Source organism: Scatophagus argus, chromosome 11 (genome assembly GCF_020382885.2).
Source record: "Scatophagus argus isolate fScaArg1 chromosome 11, fScaArg1.pri, whole genome shotgun sequence".
In the NCBI taxonomy this organism is placed as follows: Eukaryota; Metazoa; Chordata; class Actinopteri; family Scatophagidae; genus Scatophagus; species Scatophagus argus.
Genome location: NC_058503.1, coordinates 1,163,566 through 1,186,696, shown reverse-complemented (window position 1 = coordinate 1,186,696; position 23,131 = coordinate 1,163,566). Strand labels below are relative to the sequence as shown.

The window sequence follows — 23,131 nt, the reverse complement described above, 5'->3', positions numbered from 1 at the left end:
TTGGCTACACCGAAAATAAATGACCAAACAACAGAACTGCCCCAGACGCGAACAGATTATTGTTATAATGTATGTTAGGTGGGAACTAGTCTTAATATGACGACAATCCATAGGCTACTGTCTGTCGATTCAAAACGGACCATCAACTTCAATTTGCTTTTATTAAAAGTAACCCGTTCCGTGAGTTACCTCAGAATACCTAACTGACAATAAGTAGTACAAATTCAGATGTTTCTGTCAGGTAGGATTTATTTGTTAGAACACGCATTTGCAATACATGTGCTTAAAATGCTTAGAATTGACTTTTGTTTTTTTTTATATATAACTGCAGTTTTGGCAGCTTGTGTTCAAAGATAATACCCCACAGACAGGACTACCCGAAAAGGTATATAAGTCAGTATTGATAGATAGATACATACTTTAGTGATCCCGAGGGAAATTCAAGAAACATAAATATATAATGTTGATAAACATAAATACACCTGGGTAGCAACTCTTACTATTTTATAGTTATCCCCCTGTTTTGCTGATTTGAATCCATGCATTTCTTCTGCTAAAGGTCTTACTTAAAAAGGTAAAATCTTTTAATCGTTTAAATAAATTGTTTAATACCAAAAACTTTGGCTGTCCATATAATGTTGTCTTTCAAAAAAAAGTATTGTTTATTAGCAGTACATGTGCTGTTTTGCTTGGCTTTATTTTTATTTATTGACACAGATATTTTATTTTATGACATAATAATAAAAACAATAATGTTTCAACAGCCCCTGTCTCATTTTTCTTGAACCGTCCAAACTATGCAAATGACACCGAAAGTGCAGACAGATGAGGACAGACCAGTGCACTCCAAAATGGCGAACCGCGACAAGGGTAAGCAGGCCCAGAAACTTGACATTTCCATATGATCTAGGACAGCGGATATCGTCAGCTTCAATTAAACACAAGCCGATTTCGTAAACTTTTACGTTTTATGTGGGTGTACTTAAAACACTGCCACCTTTCCGGCTTAAACCGCGACGATTCAATGCATAGCATTAGTTAACAATAGCCTAGCTAACTTTTCAACTGTCGCCTAGCTTTACCTTCCTGATGCTAGCGTATTGTCTGGCCTAACTTAACGAAGTGCCTCAGGCAGTCATTAACGGAGTTGTTGTTAGCTATGTTGACACTCCTGTAACGTAAACGTGTTGTCTCAAGTTTGTAACAGAAGGTTAAATCAATAGGGCCGTTCTTTACTGAGCATCCATTCGTTGCTGACGTATGCTGATTGTGTTTTTCCATGTTTTTGAAGAGCTAGAAGAGGAGATCTACGACAAAGTCGTGGACTTGACAGAATATGCCAAACGTCAGCGATGGTGGAATCGCCTTTTCGGGAAAAACTCTGGTCCCGTAGCAGAGAAATACTCCGTGGCCACACAGATTGCCATAGGGGGAATAAGTGGATGGTAAATACTCTACTTGATAACACAAGGTGTTGCCTTCAGGTGCTCCTCGTCAACTCTTTCCCTTAGTTCGCTATGCACAACAGAGTAGTAGTCCATTACTAAGTTGGTTACATCACTTTTTACTGCTGAACCCTGTGATTATATTTTTGATCTCTCTCACTAACACATCTGTTTTTGCCTTCTTTAATGAAAATAAATTTCACACTCTCTAATTGTAATTTTTTTCCAATTGTGCATTTGGAGTTTCATACCAAAAGTGATTTGTGTAAGATGAAGCTTCAGGTTCATTAATTTTGATTAATGGTTAATTTTAGGTGTGTAGGATATCTCTTCCAGAAGGTTGGCAAAGTTGCTGCTACATCTGTAGGGGGAGGTCTTCTGCTATTGCAGGTATTCTTGCATTACTGGTCATATGGGGCAAGCCTCTGAACAGAACAAAAAACATTTTGGTGAATCTGCCTCTTATCCGTTTTAAATCTACCTGAATCTTTCTCTAGATAGCTAACAATAGTGGCTACATCCAAGTGGACTGGAAAAGAGTAGAGAAGGATGTCAACAAAGCCAAGAAGCAATTAAAGAAGGGTACCAATCAAGCAGGCCCAGAGCTTAACACATTTGTTGAAAAGGTAAGTTTTGTTGTGTTGTGTTGTTTGTGTGTTGTGGTATCAGTTTTGCTTTTTTAAAAATCTTATATCAGACCCATATATCAGTTTGTAAACAGTCTGCAGCTGTTTATTGTATCCAGCTGTATTGTTGTTTAACCTATTAAATTCAGCTGATGTCAGTGAGAATTAATGTGAACCTTGAATGGATTATAACTACTTTATTTACTGAAACACATTTTCTGTCTTTTTCAGTCCACGGAGTTTGTGAAGAAAAACATTGTTGTAACAAGTGGTTTCATTGGAGGATTCCTGCTCGGCCTGGCATCTTAGGTTCTGCAAAATGGGAAGAGTTAGTGTTTCTTTGATGCCATGAAAAACTTTATGGGGAAATTATATATCATTGCTGGATGGTTTTTAAGTTTTTAATGACGGCAAGCAACCAATTTCATATTAGTTTGTAGCTTTATGTTTCTACATGAGCTGCACATCCTCTTGTCTACTTAAAACTGTACCTCTATGTGACAAGCACTGTCAGTATGATGTGGGGCCTGCTTAAAACGCTCCTCTTTCCAAGCCAAATAATGTTACATATCATTCAAAATTAATTGGGGGAAAAAAAAGAAACGTCCATCAGAATGTTGCCGTTTTTTTTATTTATTTATTTTTACCAGATGGACATTGTAAGACTATGAAAGCACTGTTGCACTGCGCTGTTATTGCTGTCCTGTTGAGCACTATTAAGTCAAGTGCAGGTATATAGATTAAGCTTCACATGGCAGGCGGTGCCTATAAGACTCGATCCATGTGAGTTTTGTATTTCTCAGTTCCAGATATGGTAACCATTCATCTTCAGGGTGAGAATGCTGACGGACATGGTGTTGTTCTGCTTTGTTTTTGTGGTGATCATGCTTGTTTGGTGGGTCATGTCGGCCTCCCCTGCATCTCTCTTTTATGTGTTTTATTTGGCAGTAAATTAATGCTTTTAGTACTGGAAGTATCTACCATGTTAGATTGAAGAACAAATAAAAATAACAAAATCATCTGAGTTGTCGCTCAATTTTATGCACAATGATATATCTTTTTACTTTTGACCTGAAGTAATGGATTCCATTAGAGTCACTGGTTGTTATGCTTATATTACCCGAGGTTAATTTTACTTACCTTAAAAGGCAAGTTACTTTAATTGAAGAGCTATGTGTCCATCATTAAAAGGTAAATAAAAAGTTAAATTTGTGTTAGGATTATTTTGCGCACAGACTTGAATGTTCCTTCTCTCACAAACGTCGCTAAGAGTCTCCCGCCCCACCCCCAACGGAACGTTTCCGTGGAAACCAATAACAAAGCATAGGAGTTGAGTTGTATTAAGAGAAGAAACAACCTATCTTAAATACTACAGCAATGGCATTACCGTTTCTACCCGGGAATTCTCCCAATAAACAAGTAAGTTTGGTTTATTTCACACAGATGTTTAGATATTAGCTTAAGTCAGCTGCTTGGTCATTGCGCATCGATTAGCTTCACCTGATGCCAGCTAAAGTTCCCGTAACGAAATAGGTTAGCTAGCTCTTAGGCTAAATGTATGTGTATTTAGCAATCTAAAGATATGTCCTTATTTCCTTGCATAGACAACAGATAAAAGCATTGTGGTGGCGTTCAAGGCACTTTACTGTAGTACAACCATCAGATAATTTGCTGTAATACCTCCCAAGTTCATTAAAGTTTAATGAGAATAATAATACTAAAGGTGAAATTAGCCAGGATGAGCTAGGTATTGTGTGAATACATTTTGTTATTGTATAACAAGCAGCAGTAAGTCATTGTTAAATTATCACTGCATGATTGATTTGTGTTCATCTCTTGTAAATGATAAGTTGATGTGACCGTGAAAGTGATAATTCTATCAAGGTTTACAGTGGATTAGAGACACTTTCTCTGTTCTTTACTACAGCTGGGCAGGGAGAGATTTCACAAATCCCAACATTTTGAACGTTTCAATGGAGTCCCTGTGTTGGCATCTTCGAAGCCAGGCATTGGAGGAGAACTGTTAGCTGGCCAGAAGATTAAACCAAATTATTCTGTTTATCCCAAAGGACAGGGGAGTGATTTACCGTCATGGGTGGCCTTTGACAAACAGGTGAATTGTCTTGAAATTGATCATTTTTACTTTTGTAATTATATGTCCTCATATTTTTGTCCTTGTCAGTTGTGTGAAGTATTGGTTATGTTGAATGGACTGACATCATGTCTGATTTAAACAAATTCCAGTAAATATTTAGCAGTTGCTTTAAAGTTTAATATGTTACAGTACAGTGAATGCATTGTTTCTTGTCTCACTTTGACCAGTACAACACTTTCGGTGGATTATATTATTGACCCATTTAATCAGTGCTTCACTAGCATTAACATTTACATATTTCTGGTAAGGTGGTAAATAAATGTTAAAACCAAATGATCAGTTATGTAACTAAAAGCCATACTTTAACTTTTGCCTCTCTAGGTTCTGTGTTTTGAGGCATACTTTCAGGAAACTGTACCCGAGGCACAAGATGAGACATACAGAATCAGGAAGTGTAAGATCTACTTCTACCTGGTAGATGATACCATACAGGTGGTGGAGCCAGAGTGCAAGAACAGTGGCATCCGTCAAGGTGTCTGTGATATCACAGTAGATGTTTGGTGGTTGCAGGGAAAAAGTCTTAATTTTCGATGCACTTTTTTGTATTGAGGCATCCAGCTAGCTAAATGATCAATTACCAGATAGTTCACTGACATATGACTGAATACCGGCCTGCAACCATTGCTGTGTTGTTGGTTGTTGTGGCAGGAACACTTATTCGACGACAACGAATTCCACTGCCTCCTCCAAATGATGATCGGTTCTACAACATTTTCCATTTCAACATCAACCAAGAGATGATGCTGTATTCACGCACATTCACTGTGACCAGCTGTGACTCCTTCACAAGGAATTTTCTCACAAAACTTGGTGTGTGCCTAAATGACAGTGTCGCTGTACCGACTGACCCCTACAGCAACCTCCGGGAACAGGTAGGCATCACAGTTGGACCTTTTCTTGTACTTTGCTTTGGGTTTTTGGTCATTTTTGTTTTCCGTGTATTTAGGAATTCTCAGACGAATAACGGTACCAGAATAAAGAATTATGTCTAATGTAAATAAAACGTGAAAATAGAAAAGCAAAAAATTTCACCTTTTTCTGGTCATGGATACAACTACATTTTTTTTCACTATAAATCAGTCTGTCAGTTGTCTTCTCAGTTAATTTACTAATAATTTAGTCTATAAAATATTAAGATCTCGAGAGTAATGAGTTTACAATGATATAAAACAGAACTGGGGATCCTCAAATTTAAGGCACTGGAGAAAAAAAAAATAAAAAAATATATATATATATATCTATATATATATATACATTGCTATTTTTAGCTAGATGTATTGATATTCAGTATTATCTCACATTGTCCCTCACCTAGATTGAGAAAAGTATGCAGCCACGTCGGCCGTACGAGAGATTTGACACACTGAAGCAGTTCCTGGACAATGACCGCCAAGTCCTGCGCTTCTACTGCCTCTGGGACGACACAAAGAGCATGTTCGGAGACCTCCGAGAGCTCATGCTGCACTACTTCCTGGCTGATGACACCATAGAGATCCTGGAAGTTATTCCGCCAAACTCTGGGAGAAATACCATGTCCAAATTCCTGCAGCGAAGCAGACTACCTAAGGTGACGCACCACAATTGGATCATTCAATAAATGTGTCAGGGAACATGAGAGTAGCAGAATGTCTTTCATAAAACCATAGTTTCCTTTTCCATTAGGATGTTTTACATTCATAGATAGTTATTCCATCCCAAAGGATTTGCAGTGCTTCTCTTTCTGGTTGGGTGACTTCTTTTTATCTTTCTACCATCAACCCTCCCCTCACTGAGACCTCATTCAGGCTGACGTGACTGCTGTAGCATCCAGTCTCCCTTAAGCATTTTGGCTTTCTCCTCCAGTTACTCAGTGACGCCTAATTCATCTGGAAAGACAGCCAGGCCTCAGTTGTGTGTGTGTGTGTTTTCAGTCGACTAATTTTCTTCTGTTGCCTTTTATTAAATGTCAGCCTTAAAGGTTGACCAAAATCTACTGTCTAATGGGAAATCACCAAGCCCTTCAGGACAGATCACTTCTTTACTCTCTGTTTTTTCTTACTCTTTGTAATGTCCATAAACCCCTCTTTATCTGTCTTTCTGTCTATCTGTTGGTCTCTGTCTTCTGCTCTGTTCCTTCAGGTGTATGACACCTGGATTACAGGCAGAATGGTGCTTAGATCTGTGAAGATCTTGAGTAATGTGTTTTGTGTAACACTCTGCCTTTTCCTGTCCATGATTGTTTATTATTTCTCTGTAGTGTACTCCAGCCCAAATGAAACGGCATGGAGAGATCACAAACCGCACAGTGCTCAATGTGTTGGCATCATCGAGTAAGGGAAACCGCTATATTCTGGACAGCCTCAAGGTATGTCTTGTCTTTTCCACCCTTAAAATATAGGCATACTGAACATGACAAGAAAAATAAAAATGAAAAATGGAATGTTAGTCCAGGGGTCACAAAGGAACTCGGCTATGAGACATATGGAACCAAAAGTATGGAGAGCATTAAATGTAGTTCGAATATCCATTTATGTAACGTTAATATTAATGCTACAGCATAAAATCATATTTTCAGAAATAATGTGCTTTCAGCTGTTTAGTGAAAGCTCGTTCCTCTCTCTGACTTGCAGACAGGAGCTGTCCATGAGGAGTTTTATAAAGACTGTGATCTGACTGTGGGAGGGGTGGTGAATGTGTGGGGCAGGAGAGTGATCATCACTGACTGTGACGACTTCACAAAAGACTACTACCGCTCCAAATACGGCATAGGTAACTAATACTATTGTGTTATTCTTTTTTTTTCCTTTATTTCTGTATAGCTACACTGTGTTTTAATGTGGTTAATGTATTGAATAAGGATGGGTTGATTTACAGTAATGTGATTCCAGAAATGTTTGACCTGAGCTAGAAAAACCTGATCTTATGTATCATCCGCTTTTGATTTTTTTATGGCAGTCTGACAGCTTAGCTAGTCACAGTTTTGAATGAATTCAATCTTCAGTTAATTGTTGCTCATGCCTGCAATACACCAATCTGAACACTTAGTGGCAGTAAGAGCAAACGCTAGCAAGAGCTATTGCATTCCTGCAAAACTGATCCCTGAAGCTAATGGCACACTTTTCATCCATATGTAGGTACAAATGGGATGATCTGAGTGATACTTTGAAACTGAACTGAGGTTACTCACCATAGTTCATCTGACATAAGATATGCTGGCCTTCTAGTGCTGCTATTTCTACATGCCTCTTTGCTTTAAGGCAATGGGGACCACAAGATTCAAAGTTTTCCAGCAGGAGAAACACTAGCTGGTCTTGGATTTGCCTGCCACCCTGGGCAGGTTTTGGGGTCCACTGCATTAGTCATGGTAGGAAACCAGACGGTGTCCATCGTGACTGGCCGTTGGGATGGAGGATCCTGTCTGACTCTGAGCAGTCAGAGGTCAGCTCAGGGTTACAGTCAGTCCCAGGGTGCTGTGTTTCTGCATGGATGGATTACCTTCTTTCCTCTGATCATTGCAAGTCTCCCCCTGGGTTTCTCTCTTCTTTTAAGTGTTCTATCTTTTGTTTCTCCTTCTTCCCCTCAGAGGACTTCACACCAGTGAAGTACAAAGCTCCCCCAGCCCCAAAGTCCTCCATGCCTGTACCCCCCTACAATGGGTTTGGCTCAGAGGAAGACTCACTGAGTTCCTGCCAGGGTCTGCTGCCCAAGCCCCCTCAGAAAGATTTCTGCAAATTTATGGAGAAAGACAGGTTGGATGAGCTGTAGCACAGTCACACTCAAATTATACCAGAATGTTTGTGGTCTGGAGAAGGCTGCCAACCCTAGTGTGCGTGTATGTGTCCCCCTAGATGCGGCCTAGACAGTAATGTGCTGAAATTCATTGCTAAGATGGTGACCAAAGATCCAGTTGACAGAGACAGGGCATTCATCATCTCCTTCTACCTCTGTGATGACTCCATCAGTGTGTTTGAACCCCCACAGAGGAACTCAGGTAAAAGTATAAAGACCATAGCAGCACCTGAACTGCTCCCAGACTTGATAAACAAATCTGTGACTCCTCATGATAAACATTAGATTTGTCAGATTCACTTTTTGTTTCCAGATGTTTTGTGCATACACCCCAATGTAAACCAGTATCTAAAAGAATTTACAATTTGTATGTATGTTGTGGGTTTGTGAACTGTTGAACATGGCAAAAATGACATAAGAAGTGACTGCAATTCAGTGTAGAATTAACTTTATTGAAAAAATTGATGACAAAAATAAAGTCAGTGCATTTAAACTGTGATACAAAGACCAACTTACTTGAGTTGATTTTCGGTGACATTTCAGCAGAGTAAGTAAAATACATCCTTCCCTCTCTCACACATCTTGCACCAGGTGTGCTTGGTGGTAAGTTTCTGCAGCGTGGTCGTGTAAAGAAGCCAGGCCAGGAGCTGTTTAAGAGCGAGCCATCGGAGTACTTCACAGCTCAGGATCTGTACGTCGGAGCTACCCTCTATCTCTATGATATGCACTTTCAGCTTCTGGATGCTGATGAATACACCTTCAGCTACATGGAGCAACATGCCAAGGAGGTAGGGAGGAAACTGAACAAGGTATATTTGTTTCCTATGGTTTTGTTTAAGTAGGGTTTTGGTCCTGTCACATTTTTACCCACAGAATTAAATCTTTTATACAGGATCTAGTTAATGTAAACGGTTTATTTTTGGCAAAGACACGTGGCGTGTAAAGGGATTTTGAAGAAATATCACTGTTTTTATCCTATCTTTTCTGATTTTGTAGTATATGGTTTGTTCGAGCACTGTCATAGGGATAGGGTTGAAAAATCCAGTGATAAATGATTTCTGCATTACACTTTCTTGCTATAATATGTGATTAAAATTGCATGTTTTTGTCTAATTGTATAAAGTTCCCCCGAGCCAACATGGACAATATACTAAGTAAACTGCGTTCTACTCCGGAGGAGAAACAGACTGAGATCAGGAAGTTCCTGGCTCTCAGTGACCCCAGCAACACGGGCTTCATCCCCTATGAGTCATTCAGGTACAGTAATACTGCAAAAATAAGTTCATTGTGTCTGATATGCACATTCGTGTGGTAATATGTACTGAAGTAGATCATAGACCGATGATATCTGGTCATTTTTGTCCAATTGAAAGGAGTGGAAGTGACAGATGGAAGCAAAGTGAAATTCGTTACATACTGGCTTTAAAGTTGAGACTGTGAAATAATGTAAACATATGTCCGATCCATTTTTGTTTGTTATACTTTGCGTGTGTGTGTGTGTGCATGCGCACCACAGGGGACTGCTGATGGGCTTGGACTGTGGTTTGTCGGAGCATGAGGTGCTGGTCCTGGGCCGATTTTTTTCAGAGTGCAAGCAGCCTGAGGTGGACGTGGGCCTGATGCTGGCTGTTGCTCAGGACTTCCTCAAGAAGAAACACTTTGAAGAGTTTCCTGACATGGCCAGAGCCTTCAAACACCAGGACCGACACGAGTAGGCAATTACACACACACACACAGATGTTTTGCTTGAGACAAAACACTGTTGCAGCACAAACATACAGGTAGGTAATGTCACAACAAAGCATCAATCGTGCAGCCAGTGGCCCTGTATCTGAGAGCAGCAATTAGTTCCAGCAGTGTGAGAGTGGAGCATTAGAACCAGATGGTCCTTGAAAGACCCGTACGGCATGAGCTTCGCAGGCCAGAGGACACACACACACACGTCTGTTTCTGTCACTCTCCCTGCTTGTCTGCTTCCTTCTCTTTTCATGCATACAAACAAAGTCAGTATGAGACATCGTTCTGTGAATAATATGCTGATATGATGGTAGAATGGTAGCTTTTTAAAATATCTATAAAGGTGCACAACTTGTCAATGACTGATCATGTGGTTCTTTAAGTTATAAAAATATTCTAAAACATGGAGTTGAGGGTTTTTATTCAACCCTCTATTGAGCATATGTAATTTGTTTAAGCTTTATCCAAATAACCCACTGCTACAGCTGCTCAATATAGGTTTAAACAACTTCCTGCTTTTTTTTTTCCTTCTGTTGCATGCCTGTGACTCTGCTTTTCTCTGTGTCTCCAGAACTGGCCGTCTCCCCACAAAAAAAACAAGGGCTATCTGTAAGGCCTTCAAGCTACCCCTGCCTGAGAACCTGCTGGACTGTCTGCTCAGCAAGTAAGCGCCCACTATTCACTACACAGTTCTGGGTAGAACAGTTCCACATTCTTACTGCATTTTATGAGAGGTTGTGAATGATTCATTGCGTTCACCGTAAAACGACCAGTGTTTTGCCCTGAAATGTTTCTTGCAATAGTCAGAAAATTTCCTTACCAGCATTTAGACCGAAGACCCCAAAAAAATTATAAATTGGAAGTAGAGCAAGTTAGCTTAATGAAGTGGAACCCGTTGAATTTGTTGTTTGTAGGTTTCTAAAATAGTACATATTTGTTTCTAATCTGACTTCATGTCTGCTGTAGGTTTTCAGATGGCGACGAGATTGACTACCATGCCTTCCTGGCTGGCATTAACTGGGCAGAGCACCCTGCTCCTCCAGTAATGCCCAAAGACACCTTAAAGGTAAAGGAGAGAGGATCAACAGCCATATATACAGTATATATAACAAAAGCAGCAGAAAAGCGGGGAGGGAAAAGGGGCAGCTTCTTTGACGGGAATGAATCAGAAACGCACAGTAAGTGATTTTTGGGCGTGTGCACAGGTTTTTAAATTGTTGTAATTGAAAATCAATCTACCTGGGAAGATTCAGTGGTTCAGTGAGCCAAAAACAGAACCAAGCGAGTCAGAATCAAGTGAGTGGGAAGGAATGGTCAAGAGAACAATTTATTGCACAAGGAAAGACTGCGCACATGCATACACACTGGTGGTCAAAAAGGAAGGAAATAGCTCCTTTTTTCTCTCTTGCACTTGTGTCTTTCCTGTGTAGTGCTGATTTAACATGCTTTGCAAAGCCAAAACTAAGCAGACACAGGTAGGCAGGAGGGATATACACCATGGCATGACAAAAAAAGGTGGATAGAATGAGAGTGGACTGAATCAGTATGTGTGAGTGGGTATATTCCAATGCATTGCTCACTTCTAAAAAGTCTAATAATGGCCACTGACTAGCACCTTTGAAGTTGTCACAAGTATTTTTTTCTTGTAGTGAGGACGCTGCAAGAATGTCATGCCGACAGTTCCAAATTGATTATCTTCTTCTTTTTGTTTTTTGGCTTTTGCTGCTGCCCATATGCTGTTCTTTCTTTCTTTGTTATTTTCATTATATTTAACAATCTTGGACCAATTCAGTCAATTCCAGTTTTAAAGAAAAGATCAATTGTATTTGTTCTCTAGTGTTAAAAAGGAGTTCTGTTGCTTTTGGTGTATGAGGTTTAATCAGTCTAATGGAAGTTAAAGACAGTATTTTTGAAACCTTAAACAAGGCACAGCAAGGTAGGAACTTAAGGTGCATTGCAAGTTGTATAAAGCACAGGGAAAAGTAAAATAATAGACAAGGGCAGGCACATACTGTAAAACCAAAGTGGAGATTAAAATAATCGGTGTTGTCCACACTGTACAGTAAAGTATTTTAATGCTGTCAGACTTGTGTAGTGACTTGTATATTCCTGTCGTCTCCAGTTTGTTGTGAATACTTTTGGCGCCGATGAGTCTACAGTGAAAAACATCAACTACTCTTCCCTTCTGCAGGATGTATTCAGCTTTCCTTCCAGCAAAGATAACCCAACACCTGCCACCTCAACATAGACACAAAATGGGAGGTGAACCAGTTTTAGTTCACAAACACACACATTCACTACTTGTTGCTCAATTAAAGAACATGGTCTATGAACTAACCAGAATCTGTTTTCCTAGACACAAAATAGGAGGTGAAACAATTTTACCTCACAAACACATTCACCATTCACAACTTCTTGCTCAATTAAAGAAAATGGTATATGAGCTAACCAGAATCTATTTTCATTGCAAGTCATGGTGGAATCATGTAAAACTGCAGGGAGTGTGATTTGTGTGCTTGAAAGTTTATTTTCTTGTATGTGGCAACGTTATATGGCAGTGTTCTTTTAAAGTATAAGCTAACACAGACCAGATAACCGGAAAATCTATGCTTTTAGGGGGGGAAACACAGATGCATTTTGATGTGCTTGAGTGCTTAAGTGAGTCGTGAATTCCTCCAAGACACTGTAAAAGACACAAGGCGTTAAAGCTGAGCCACATTTCATCTGTGGGCACCATGCACAAATGGAATAAGTATTCAGATCTTTTACTGAAGTAAAAGTAGCAATACCACAGTGTAAAAATACTCTGTGAGAAGTAAAATTCTTGCATTTAAAATCTGACTTAAGTAAAAACGTTGGTATCAAAATATATTTAAAGTACCAAAAGTAAGAATGCTCATTTTACAGAGTAGTCCTTTCCAGTATATTGTAATGTTGAATTGTGATTATTGATGCATTCATATGTGCATGAATATAGCATTTATATACACAAGTATCAGTACAAGTATATCAAAATTGTACTTAAATACACACTGCATTGAATAAATGTACTTGCATTGTCAGTTTATGTTGGTTTGTTGTTGATGATAGTTATGATGTGTGTGAGGAATTGTTATATGTGATGGCTAGTTGTACATGTGCTGGCCTAATTCTTCAGTCAGAAAAAATGCAGCTCTTCCAGAAAGATGAGTATTTAATTTTCAATCCACAGCAATTTCCTGCGGGATCAATAAAGTTCTTATCTTATCTTATCTAATCCAGCCACAATAATCTGTAAAGCAGTTTACATTCAATAGCAATGTGTTGTCTTGTGGTATCTACAAATGAAATAAACAGAGGACAATCAGCATAATGTGCTAAATTGTGCAAACATGTACATCAAATATACAGGGAAGCATGCATTTCAAATATAGCAAGGAATGGCAAATGGCAGAAATAATCTCACCACTAGGTGGCAGGACCAAGACATCACATGTAATAGTGATGTTACAACTTAACTGGTTGCTCTACATAGATTACAAATCAGTACTGCACATATAAAGCACAAACCGCACATATCTGTGGATAGAAACGCTAGTAATGTTACCACTGTTAGAAAAAATGCAGCAATTCTATGCCCTGATTCAAGAAGGATTACAAACCACATGTGTAACTAGCCTATTGCTCGCGGTAATATGGTTCACGCATCTAGCAGGTGTATGGCTAAAAAACAACAAGCAAACGCTTAAAATAACTGACATAACAACGTGTTTTCACTGCAAGCATTACTTACATTGTCAGCAATGCACAACTGAACTCAACTGGTTTGGAAGTTACACACAACTTCAGTAATAGTGGAACATGCATGCAGTTTAGAGTAGAGCACCAGAAAGAAAGAGCATGCACAGTGAAGTCTCTTAAAGTAACGGTGTCTCTTTAGGCAGCGAATTTTGTACAGCTGCCCTCAAATTTACTAGTTAAATTTGAAACAGCATAAGATCCTTGCCAATTAGTTACTTGGGTATACCAGGTACATCTTTGGGTATTTCAGGCAGTTCAATCAGTTCGGCAACTGGGCTTAGGTACTTGTTGCCATTAATGTCCACTTCAGCAGTCTGTATCCTCCTTTCATCGCTTTAATTACCTTACTTACCTGTCCAACCGGCCACATCGCACGAGGCACCTGACAGTCCACCACGAGAACCAACCGTCCAACAGAGAGACCCCCTGCATTGCTCCTCCACTTCTGCCGTAGTTGAAGGTCGGTCGGGTACCTCTTGGTAAACTGGCTCCAAAAGTGGTCGGCAGTGACCTGGCTATGTCTGTAGCATTGTTGTCCCAGCAGAGCATCATTTCCATACAAGGCCTGAGGCAGGAAGGCATCCCACCACCCCATCAAAAGTAGGTTAGGCGTGACAGGGTCTGGATCTGCCACATCAGACGATACATATCCAAGGGGTTTCGAATTTAGAATCCCTTCTACCTCCACTAGCACTGTAGCCAGGACCTCCTCTGGAACAGACTGGTCCCGCAGTGCCACTTGTAGAGTGACCTTGACAGATTTTATCTCCCTTTCCCATGCCTCTCCAAAGTGAGGTGCATGGGGTGGACTGTATGTGAAGGAGCTGCTCTGTCCTGCCAGCTGGCTTCGAAGGGGAGGCTCCAATTGAGCGAGAGCCCCTTTAATCTCTTTGTCACCTCCCTGAAAATTAGTACCCTGGTCATGGAAGAGTTTGAATGGTTTCACTCTATTGGCTACAAATCTCGGAAGGGCCATGAGGAACAAATCATTATCCATGTGGCGAAGGAGGTCAAGATGCACCTAGTAGTAAGGCACTTAAATATGATTCCCCACCTTTTCTCCTTTCTCCTACCTATTTTCACAGTGTAAGATCCCTGTGGACCAGAGGGGGGGCTGATTTAGACAAAGCTAGACAGCTTTTAGGTGAGCCATTTGGGGAACCACAGGTCTTTTACGCTACTTACAAGACTCAGCACACTGCCTTTGATACTATCGTATTGACTTGCCATCCCTGTAGTATCCAGTATAACCTCCTAATCTCGGCAAAGACCCTCTCAGGTCCTGGGTGAAGGAGGCATTCGTCATAGTCATAATCAATAGGCGAGTGACTACATGATCAGGAGAGAATAGCATTGGGTGGAGAGTGTCTTTTTCTAGCTCTTCAGCCTTACGAAGTCTGCCTCCCCCTCTTATCAGACCAAGGATTTCATCCAGGGCAGGTGAGAGTGAGTTCAACTTACTACTAGGACGTATAGCCTTGCCAGCCTTGAGTGTAGTAACTTCTTCGGGGAAACTCAACTCAACTCAAGTTGTGCTCTCTGCAACAGTGCAACTTCAGCTTCAATTCAATTCATTCAGATGCAGTCAGAGATGGTGAGGCTGCCCCATGGAGGGCCTGATGTGTGGTTAGTAGCAGGTCATTCCATGTTTCACAGGCACCCACGTCAGGGAATGATGGTGTGGTGGTAGACACCGAACCACAGAAGATGCCCTGTCGAAGTTTTGAAGCATCGTCCGCCAGAGGGACAAACAGGCCATTTCTCAGGAGAGTGTTAAAGAAAAGGAGGGCCATGGCGTCAGTGACTGGACAGTGAAAGCTGGACCAAACTCAATCCCCAAGTTATGTCATCCGCCGGATTATTCTTAGAATCAACATATCTGCCGGACTCCGCTTCCACCAGCTCATGTATTTCCGCAACACGTGTTCCTACAAACAACTTGAGTTGCTGAGACTCAGACTGGATCCACTTCAATACAGTAGTGTAATCTGACCACATGATGGAGCGTTGCATGGGCAGTGTGAGCTCTGAAATTAAGACGTTGGAAGTTGAGCACCACATAACTCCAGACAAGGGATTTACAACTGTTGCTTAGGTGCAACTCATAATCCAGCCATGACAAAGGAGACATGAGGTTGACCATCCACATTCACTACCCGCAAGTAAGCAACAGCTCCATATGCCAATGGGGCAGTAGATTGTCGTGAATGGGTACATCCCACTGGCGCCCAGTCTGCCACAGTGCCTGCACTAGGACTTTAGCCCTGGTGGTGTATAGGATTATGAAACCCAAGGGGTCATACTGGCTGGTGAGCACCCGATACACTGTCCTCGTTGTTGGCTCTGGAATGCTCATGGGAGATTGGCCTGTGCTTGTAGCCGAGCACATCAGAAAGGCAGTGCCAACGAAGGCCGAGTGTGGATTCTTGGGGCTCTGTTTTGTCAGCTGAGAGCCACAGTTCACAGGCTTCTGACACTGGTCTCGCTGGGGAGATGTGAAACTACTAAAACTACTACTACATTGCTGGCCCACTGCCTGATGTCAAAGCCACCTTTAGCTAATAGAGCTTTCATTTTAATCAATGAGGGCTCGGGCCAGCTGGGGGCATGGTAATGACTGGAGACGGTTGTCCATGTTAAAGGCCTTTAAGACTGATTCCATTACATCTTCATTGCCTTTTTCATGGTCCCTGACATACCTCTCTGGACAGCATCAGTGGTGCAGCAGCGGCTGCATGTAGTCCCGAATGGTAGCACATGCCACTCATATAGGTCAGGCTTCTGGTCTTGTTCAGTATCTCGCCACAAGAAGCGCAAGAAAGGCTGATCTTTGGGGAGAAGTCTCACTTGGTGAAACATTGCACAAATGTCACCACTAATGGCAACAGCATGCTCTCTAAATCAAAGTAGTACCCCCAGTAATGGTGGACCTACCTAGCAACAGGTTGTTGTTCAGGTTGCGCTCCTGCAAGTGCTACATTGTCGTGTGTTGCCTCCTTCTCGTTGTGATGTGGAAGTGTCTAGCTGCCACAATTTCTTCACATTTTGCCGTATCTCTTGAGCTGGTGGCAGAAAGGAGGTGTGAAGGCAGTAACTCTGATTGCAAGGCTGATGGAGGAATGTGGCAGGCCCATGGATGGCCCATCCTAGCTGAGTGCAGACAGCAACAGGACTGCCAGGAGAACCCATGCGGACCAAACAGAAGGCTGTAATCAAGTGAGGATGGTCGGATCCAATGAGGATCATGGATTTTGTTTTATTGAAGGCTTTAACAGGAACATCCCTCAGGCAGTTGTACTTTCTCTTGAGAACGTCAGCCAGGCAGGACTGTTCAGCCAGGTTTAACTCTACCCTCTAGCCTCATGTGCAGTGAAGTCTCTTAAAGTAACAGGGCCTCTTTAGGAGTGGCAGGGAATTTTGTATAGTGTGTTTTCTCCTATATTAGATGCATAAAAACAGACAGAATGTTGAGATAGGACCTACACCCTCATTATGTATCTGGTACTGTATCAAGCATCTGGCAGTGTTAGACTATAAAAAGGGGTAGGTTGTTCAGGTTGAGGCGCCACTGTAATCAGAGCCTGCGTTGCAAATTCTTGTAACGGGATAAGTCAAACATTAGGTAATCAACCACCCAATCCCTTCAATGTAACCAGCACACACACACACTACCACACACACAGACTCACACACACACACGTCCTACCTCACCCCCTTCACACTACAGTACAGAAACAGTGCATTACATCACCCCAAGCATTATCAGGTCCTCTCCCCCTGCTTTCACACATACTAAAATATTAGCTTGGCCAGTCACCCACCAGCAAAACACAAAGGATGTCATCAATGCAGTTGCTGGTGGCTGGGAGCTTCCTGCGTACACACAGCCTTTTTTGTCTTTTGCAGCATGGTGTGAAAGAGGGAAGACAGTGAGGGAGGAACCTAAACCATTTCTTCCCCTCCTGTCAGCCTCCATCTCTTTGCACCCATACATCCCATTTTCTGCCCTGTCATACTCTGTGACACAAAAATGACGAATATGATGAGAATACGATGCACAGAAAATTCTTTAGGATTAAACAAATAGTATGTTAACTTTTATTTAGGAAAAAGAAGACTGGTTACCAAAATGTGTTAGATGTCTCTCAATAATCCATCTTCCCCAAGCTGTCTGCAGCTTCCAGTACATTGCCCAGACAAGCCCAGGCAATGCAACATTATGGTTCGCTGAGGTGTGTTTTAACAGTTTCTAGACAAAAATAGAGTTCTATGGCTTCCTCTCTGTCCAGCAACAGCTGTATCCTGAGTGAAAGTTCCTACCAAGGTGACACCTACTGGACCCATGTGGAGCCTTTCGTACACTTAGCTCTACAAATGGCTCCCACGTGTACACTGATAGAATAAGAATAATTAGTTTAATAACCAACTAGTGTTTCTGGTACGGACTAGTGAAAGTAGCAACAACCTTAACTGACCAGTAGATGAACTGCATACATGTCTACCAGCAAGTATTGACTGTGAGTGGCAAAATGTTTGGCTGTATGGAGACTTATGAGCAATAGTTATGGATTCTTTAATGTAGCATGCTAAAGCACATTAACAGCGAGTAATAAATATTTAATCATATACCAGAAGCGGAAGTCAGACTCCGTTATTACATCAGACACTACCAGTGTTCGTGGTAATGTGCTATAAAAGTAACGTATCATAATAATAGATTACTTTTACCAGTATCGAAGTTACACAATAACGAATTACCAACAGGGTTTTGATAATATTTTTTTGCTATGCAAAAGCATTAGCACCTGACCTCATCACCTGTGGTCTATGTTGTCATACACAGCATGCTAAATATCTCTGGAAAGCTGCATGTTGGAGGCTTTCTGTTTGTGTCTTGACTTCTAAGGCTAAGGACCCACAAGCTGAACGTAATCAACTGTTTTTGCCAGATGGATATCACTGTGTCAACTAGGGCTATTGTATGCTATTTAGAAGCTTTGTAATCTAGCCTTGAACTGCAATATCTTTTTGGGGGGCGTTAAAGTACATCCATACTGATGTATCCACCATTGAATTTCTTCTCTGATTAAATTTATTTTGAAAGTAACTCACCCAACACGGTACACTGGTAAGTACTCATACTCATACTGTGGCAAGCACGTCAATTATTCGTCTTTCTATGCAGCCCCTCAGTGGCTTTAAGTTTAGGCTTAGCTGCTGTAGAATGCATTTAAATTACATACTGACATAATTTACAGTTGGGTCTAAGATGTAACTGAAGAATGTGATTAGTGATTTCAAATAGCTCTTATATGCAATATTATTTGGATATTAAATATTTGGATATTATTAGAGATTAAATCAAGCTAAATTTGGAGTGTTTTCCCACTTTTATGTTAGCCAACTGGTCTGAAGTTTAAACTTTCAGTTTAAACACACTTAACTTGATGTGGTTTTATGCATTTACCTGATAATATCATGGCTTTATCGAATTTATTTGATATTGACATTTGAGAGGCTGTTTGCATTTCATACTATTGTTAGTGCTCAATAAATTATTTGTCAAACCCTGCTGACCAACATGTAATTCAGACTCAGCAGAAGCAGAACATAGTGGCTTTCTATTCTATTCTGTAAATTCTATTCTGTTCTCGTTCTCTTGTTTTGTCTGCGTTCCACTTTACTGCTGTTGTGCTGACAAGCACTGCACTGTAAAAACTGATATACGGGAAGTTCATAAATGCCTCTGGGGTTAAGAGGATCAGTCTTTGTTAGTGCACATGGCAGTACATGTGTGTCTGTGTGCATGTATGTGAATGTGCGTGATGGGCTTAATGTAAGTCTGATGGAGTCATGGCTAGTCTGTGCAGTCTGCACAGATATCTGAGAACAAGAGGGGAAACGTTTCTGTTTACTGGCTGCGTGCCTTTCTTGTCTCATGACAACAAATCCTAAACCTAGACAGACACATCACAGAGCACCTGCATTCAGATGTTGTTTTCATCAGAACTGTTCTCCCAGAGCAACAAAAACCATATAGTTCAACAGGATTCAAGTAAGTTTCATACTTTAATTTGGTTGCATCAGTTAATTTTTATACACTTTTATACACAGTTTGGAATTGCCTTTGAATTACCCCCCCCTTACCCATTCAACACTGAAAGGTCTGAACAACAGTAAGAGTCTATGGTCATACTAGCAGCTCTTTGAACTAAAGAGGGATGGGGGGGGGGGCTAGCAGCAGAAACGACCTGCTGTGCATTTAAATAATTAAAGTGAAAATATATTTCTGGTTCCTGCTTCAAAGACATTTCCAGTGTAGACAAACACTAAATATTTAACATCAGAAAACATTATTAGCTTAAGCTTAGTTGTTGTCTAGCCAGTTTGAGGAAACCAGTGGATCAATAGGGAGTGAAAGCCCTGTCTCTGTTTTTGCTCAATTAGTGACATTTTTTTTTTTTTCCTATTACAATGGGAAAACAAGCTTTCAAATGATGTCAGTGTAGACACAAATTCTGGAATACAACCTTGGCAAGAATTGGTGTCTTCCTACCTGTTTACCTCCTTTTTTACAAAAAATAAATTAGCATTGGAGCTCATCAGTGTCCCAGGAGGGCTGTAGAAAAGATTACAGTTGTTTATCTGGGCCAAACTGGAGGACTTTTGTAATGGCACTTATATAGACATTATTGCTTGCTCTTCCTCATTCCTGTGATTCTTCAGTGCCTATGGGCATTGGCACTGAAAGAGGGCGTTGAGGGAGAGAGGGCTAAGGCTTAGACCCTGACTTACAGGGTCAGCCACTGCCCCAGGTACACATGAGGAAACACTTAACTGCTCTCTCATTATTCCATATCTCCCTGTATCTCTGTCTCAGAATTTTTCACTTTCTCTCTTTATTGCCTCCCAACCACCCACCCAAGACTGCGGTTTTCATTCCACATGTAATTTCATGCACATGACTATGTGTATTTGTGTGTAAATGAGTGTTAAAGTCATTAGCTACACTGTGGTCTGCACTCACTGCGTCCTCAGTGCACTCTTTCTTTGATGCTGGTGTCTTATTCCTATACCAGACATTATACCTTGATTCTGGTCACCTGTACTGTTGTGTCTCCATGAACTCCAACACCAGACCTGGTACACTCATCAAACATCAGTTGTCTTTGGCAGCTGCAGTGGCATTATTTTACCTGGTCAACAAAAGAGAAAGTTATTCTACACCAGCTGTAAATCACAACTATGGGACTATTTTTTTGAGGGGGCTTTTGGCTCGCAGCAGAGACCCCTTTTGATGCAGACACGCCTGTTTTTCTGTTGCACACTGGTCCACATAAATCTCACTAAATTATAGTCCCCCTTCCTTTTGTTCATGAAAAGCACACTTCCATTTTTTTCAAATGAAAACTAAACATGTTTCTGCACCATCACCCTGAATATGAACTGGCTTTAGACTAGTTTTTCTTCACCAAAGGAAAGAGCAGAGATGTGGTTAAAATCTGACAGAGAAAGATAGTTAAATCCTACCTGGGTAATGTTAGGACACTCTGCCCATAGGCCAGTGAATGTTTGGCTCAGGTGTCACTGAGACCCTGCTCTGCTAACGGGATTAGTAGAGATAGAGATGACTCACGTCTCATCAGGTCCAGTCACATCTCAGTTGCTAGTGCTCATGGGGACAGTAAGTCAGACTGCCTGCAGCCAAGGTGGGACTTGATCAAGACAGGGACAACTACCACTTCACTCTCCTAGGACCTTTGTGCAAAATAGGAATAAGTGCAAAACGGACATGTACACAGACAGCTGCAAACACCACAGGCATGTAGTAGTTGCGTTTATACTGTTCTGGAGTCTGCGTAGAGATGCTTTTTTATCCCAAGACAGCTTTTCCTAGTCCCATCTTCCTGTACCGTGATTGCCTATTGCTTGTTGCCTGGACCAAGCGAGATCTGTGTTTTTAAACCAGAGCTGTACTCAATGATTCTACTTAAAGTCAAACCATAATCATAATCTTTTCCAAACCTAACAAATCTGCAGCTGATTTTTATTTTAATGAAAGTACCAGTAAATCTAAAAATAAATTAATATTTACTAAACACAGGACTCAAACCCTGACCTCTCAGGTGTAAGATTAGCATGTAATCCAATCATCCAACTCATTCAGCTGTCTACAGGAACTTTGTCTCCCTTTAAACTACTTCTCCTGACTTTCTAAAGGACTTCTGTCAAAAAGCTTTTTATAACAAAGCACATCACATTCTAGTGTATAAATGCAGACGTTGGGTGTTGTATTGTCAGAGGAGCAGCAATGAATGTTATGTTCCCTCATGGCTGTTAAAGGGTTTGAAATCAAGAGGGAAAGCTTCCTGGGATAATAAGCACTAGCCAATCACAGTGTGTTACTATTAGCCAATCACAGCACATTAGGATAGGACAAAGCACAGATGAAAAGGGAAAATAAGAAACATGCCCAGATTTATAGTGGCCATGACAAAACTGAGCCTGCAACCTATATCACACTTTCCTTGTCCCTGAGTACAAGAGGGTCCTCCAGGGTCTGTATGACATAAATTTTGTCATTGGAGGGAGTAAGCATACCTCTAATTTTTTGACTGGGTACATGTGTCCACTACACTACAACAAGCTATGGCATATGTTTTGGTCATGTGTGGAATGAGTCCTCTAAGCAAAGTTCAGAAAGTAGTATAAATGGAACTACTACACAGCCTCTATGCTACAAGTTACAGAATACATGTCCTCCACGTAGACTCCAGAAAATAATACTACTTATTGAAACCCGACCTGCAGCCTAATCACTGGTGTGATCATCCACAGGGTATGGTCCAAAATGCTAACCAGACAGAAACACATCAGCAAAATGAATTTCCATCCAAGTTGAAATTTGGATGAAAAGTGGTGGGAGTAAAGAGTTTGTCATTATCTTAAAAGCTATGGAAATGCTGTAATGGAGATTACCTTTTTTTTTGAAGTTTAAGCTTACCGTAAGTATATCTTTACATACACCCAAAATTCTTCTCTGCATTTAACCCATCCCTGATCAAACACAGTTGTAGGGTTAGGTGCCTTGCTCAAGGGCACCTCAACCATTACTAATGGAGGGAGAGTGTAATGTAAACACCTTTACCCCCCCAGTGTAAAGGAAACCCTCCAGGCCATGGCTGTATCATTACTGTCCCTTTACCTACAATTGCTACAGAAAGTGAAAGGTTTTATGCGGGTTGTCAGAAAGCCGTTTATTGCAGCAGTATGTCAGCTCAGTCCCGTCCTTCTGTTCAATGTATCTTCTGGCAACCAGCTTGTTCCCTCTCTCTGCCTCTCACCCCACCCTGTTCCCTTCACATATGGGATTCACATTTGGCTTGGCCTAACATTTTCTTAATGTGATATTGTGATACATTATCTGAAACCATTCACTCCCTGTCACCACCTCTTACATGGACGCAAGTGTGGAGTGTAAGAGGAAGCCGAAGAGAGGCGGTGGTATTCCGTCCAGGTGAGTTATGACCATTTAATCTGACATGCTTCACACTGGTGTTCATTTATAATGCCTGAAAGTGTAATCAAAATACACACTGTGCCTATGTGGGTCTCTTGCT

At 41.0% G+C, this 23,131-nt stretch overlaps 2 protein-coding genes across 3 annotated transcripts; both read left to right on the top strand.

Annotated features, from left to right (window-relative positions):
• The first annotated feature begins 764 nt into the window (after positions 1-764).
• fundc1 (FUN14 domain containing 1) lies at positions 765-3,090 on the top strand. The gene is made up of 5 exons (XM_046405081.1): positions 765-870; positions 1,292-1,445; positions 1,760-1,835; positions 1,943-2,071; positions 2,303-3,090. The coding sequence occupies exons 1-5, from the start codon at positions 798-800 to the stop codon at positions 2,378-2,380; spliced, it is 510 nt and encodes a 169-aa protein (XP_046261037.1). The 5' UTR covers positions 765-797; the 3' UTR covers positions 2,381-3,090.
• Positions 3,091-3,229: 139 nt separating this feature from the next.
• Positions 3,230-12,068, top strand: efhc2 (EF-hand domain (C-terminal) containing 2). 2 transcript variants are annotated; one of them, XM_046405080.1, is made up of 15 exons: positions 3,230-3,490; positions 3,999-4,184; positions 4,548-4,698; positions 4,875-5,098; positions 5,542-5,793; positions 6,463-6,570; positions 6,836-6,974; positions 7,789-7,954; positions 8,054-8,196; positions 8,586-8,782; positions 9,118-9,251; positions 9,511-9,705; positions 10,303-10,395; positions 10,698-10,797; positions 11,854-12,068. In XM_046405080.1, exons 1-15 carry the CDS (start codon positions 3,449-3,451, stop codon positions 11,977-11,979), a joined length of 2,256 nt encoding a protein of 751 aa, XP_046261036.1. In that variant the 5' UTR covers positions 3,230-3,448; the 3' UTR covers positions 11,980-12,068. The 2 variants fall into 2 exon arrangements, with proteins under 2 accessions (XP_046261036.1, XP_046261035.1); XM_046405079.1 differs by having other exon boundaries at positions 6,830-6,974.
• Positions 12,069-23,131: the final 11,063 nt, after the last annotated feature.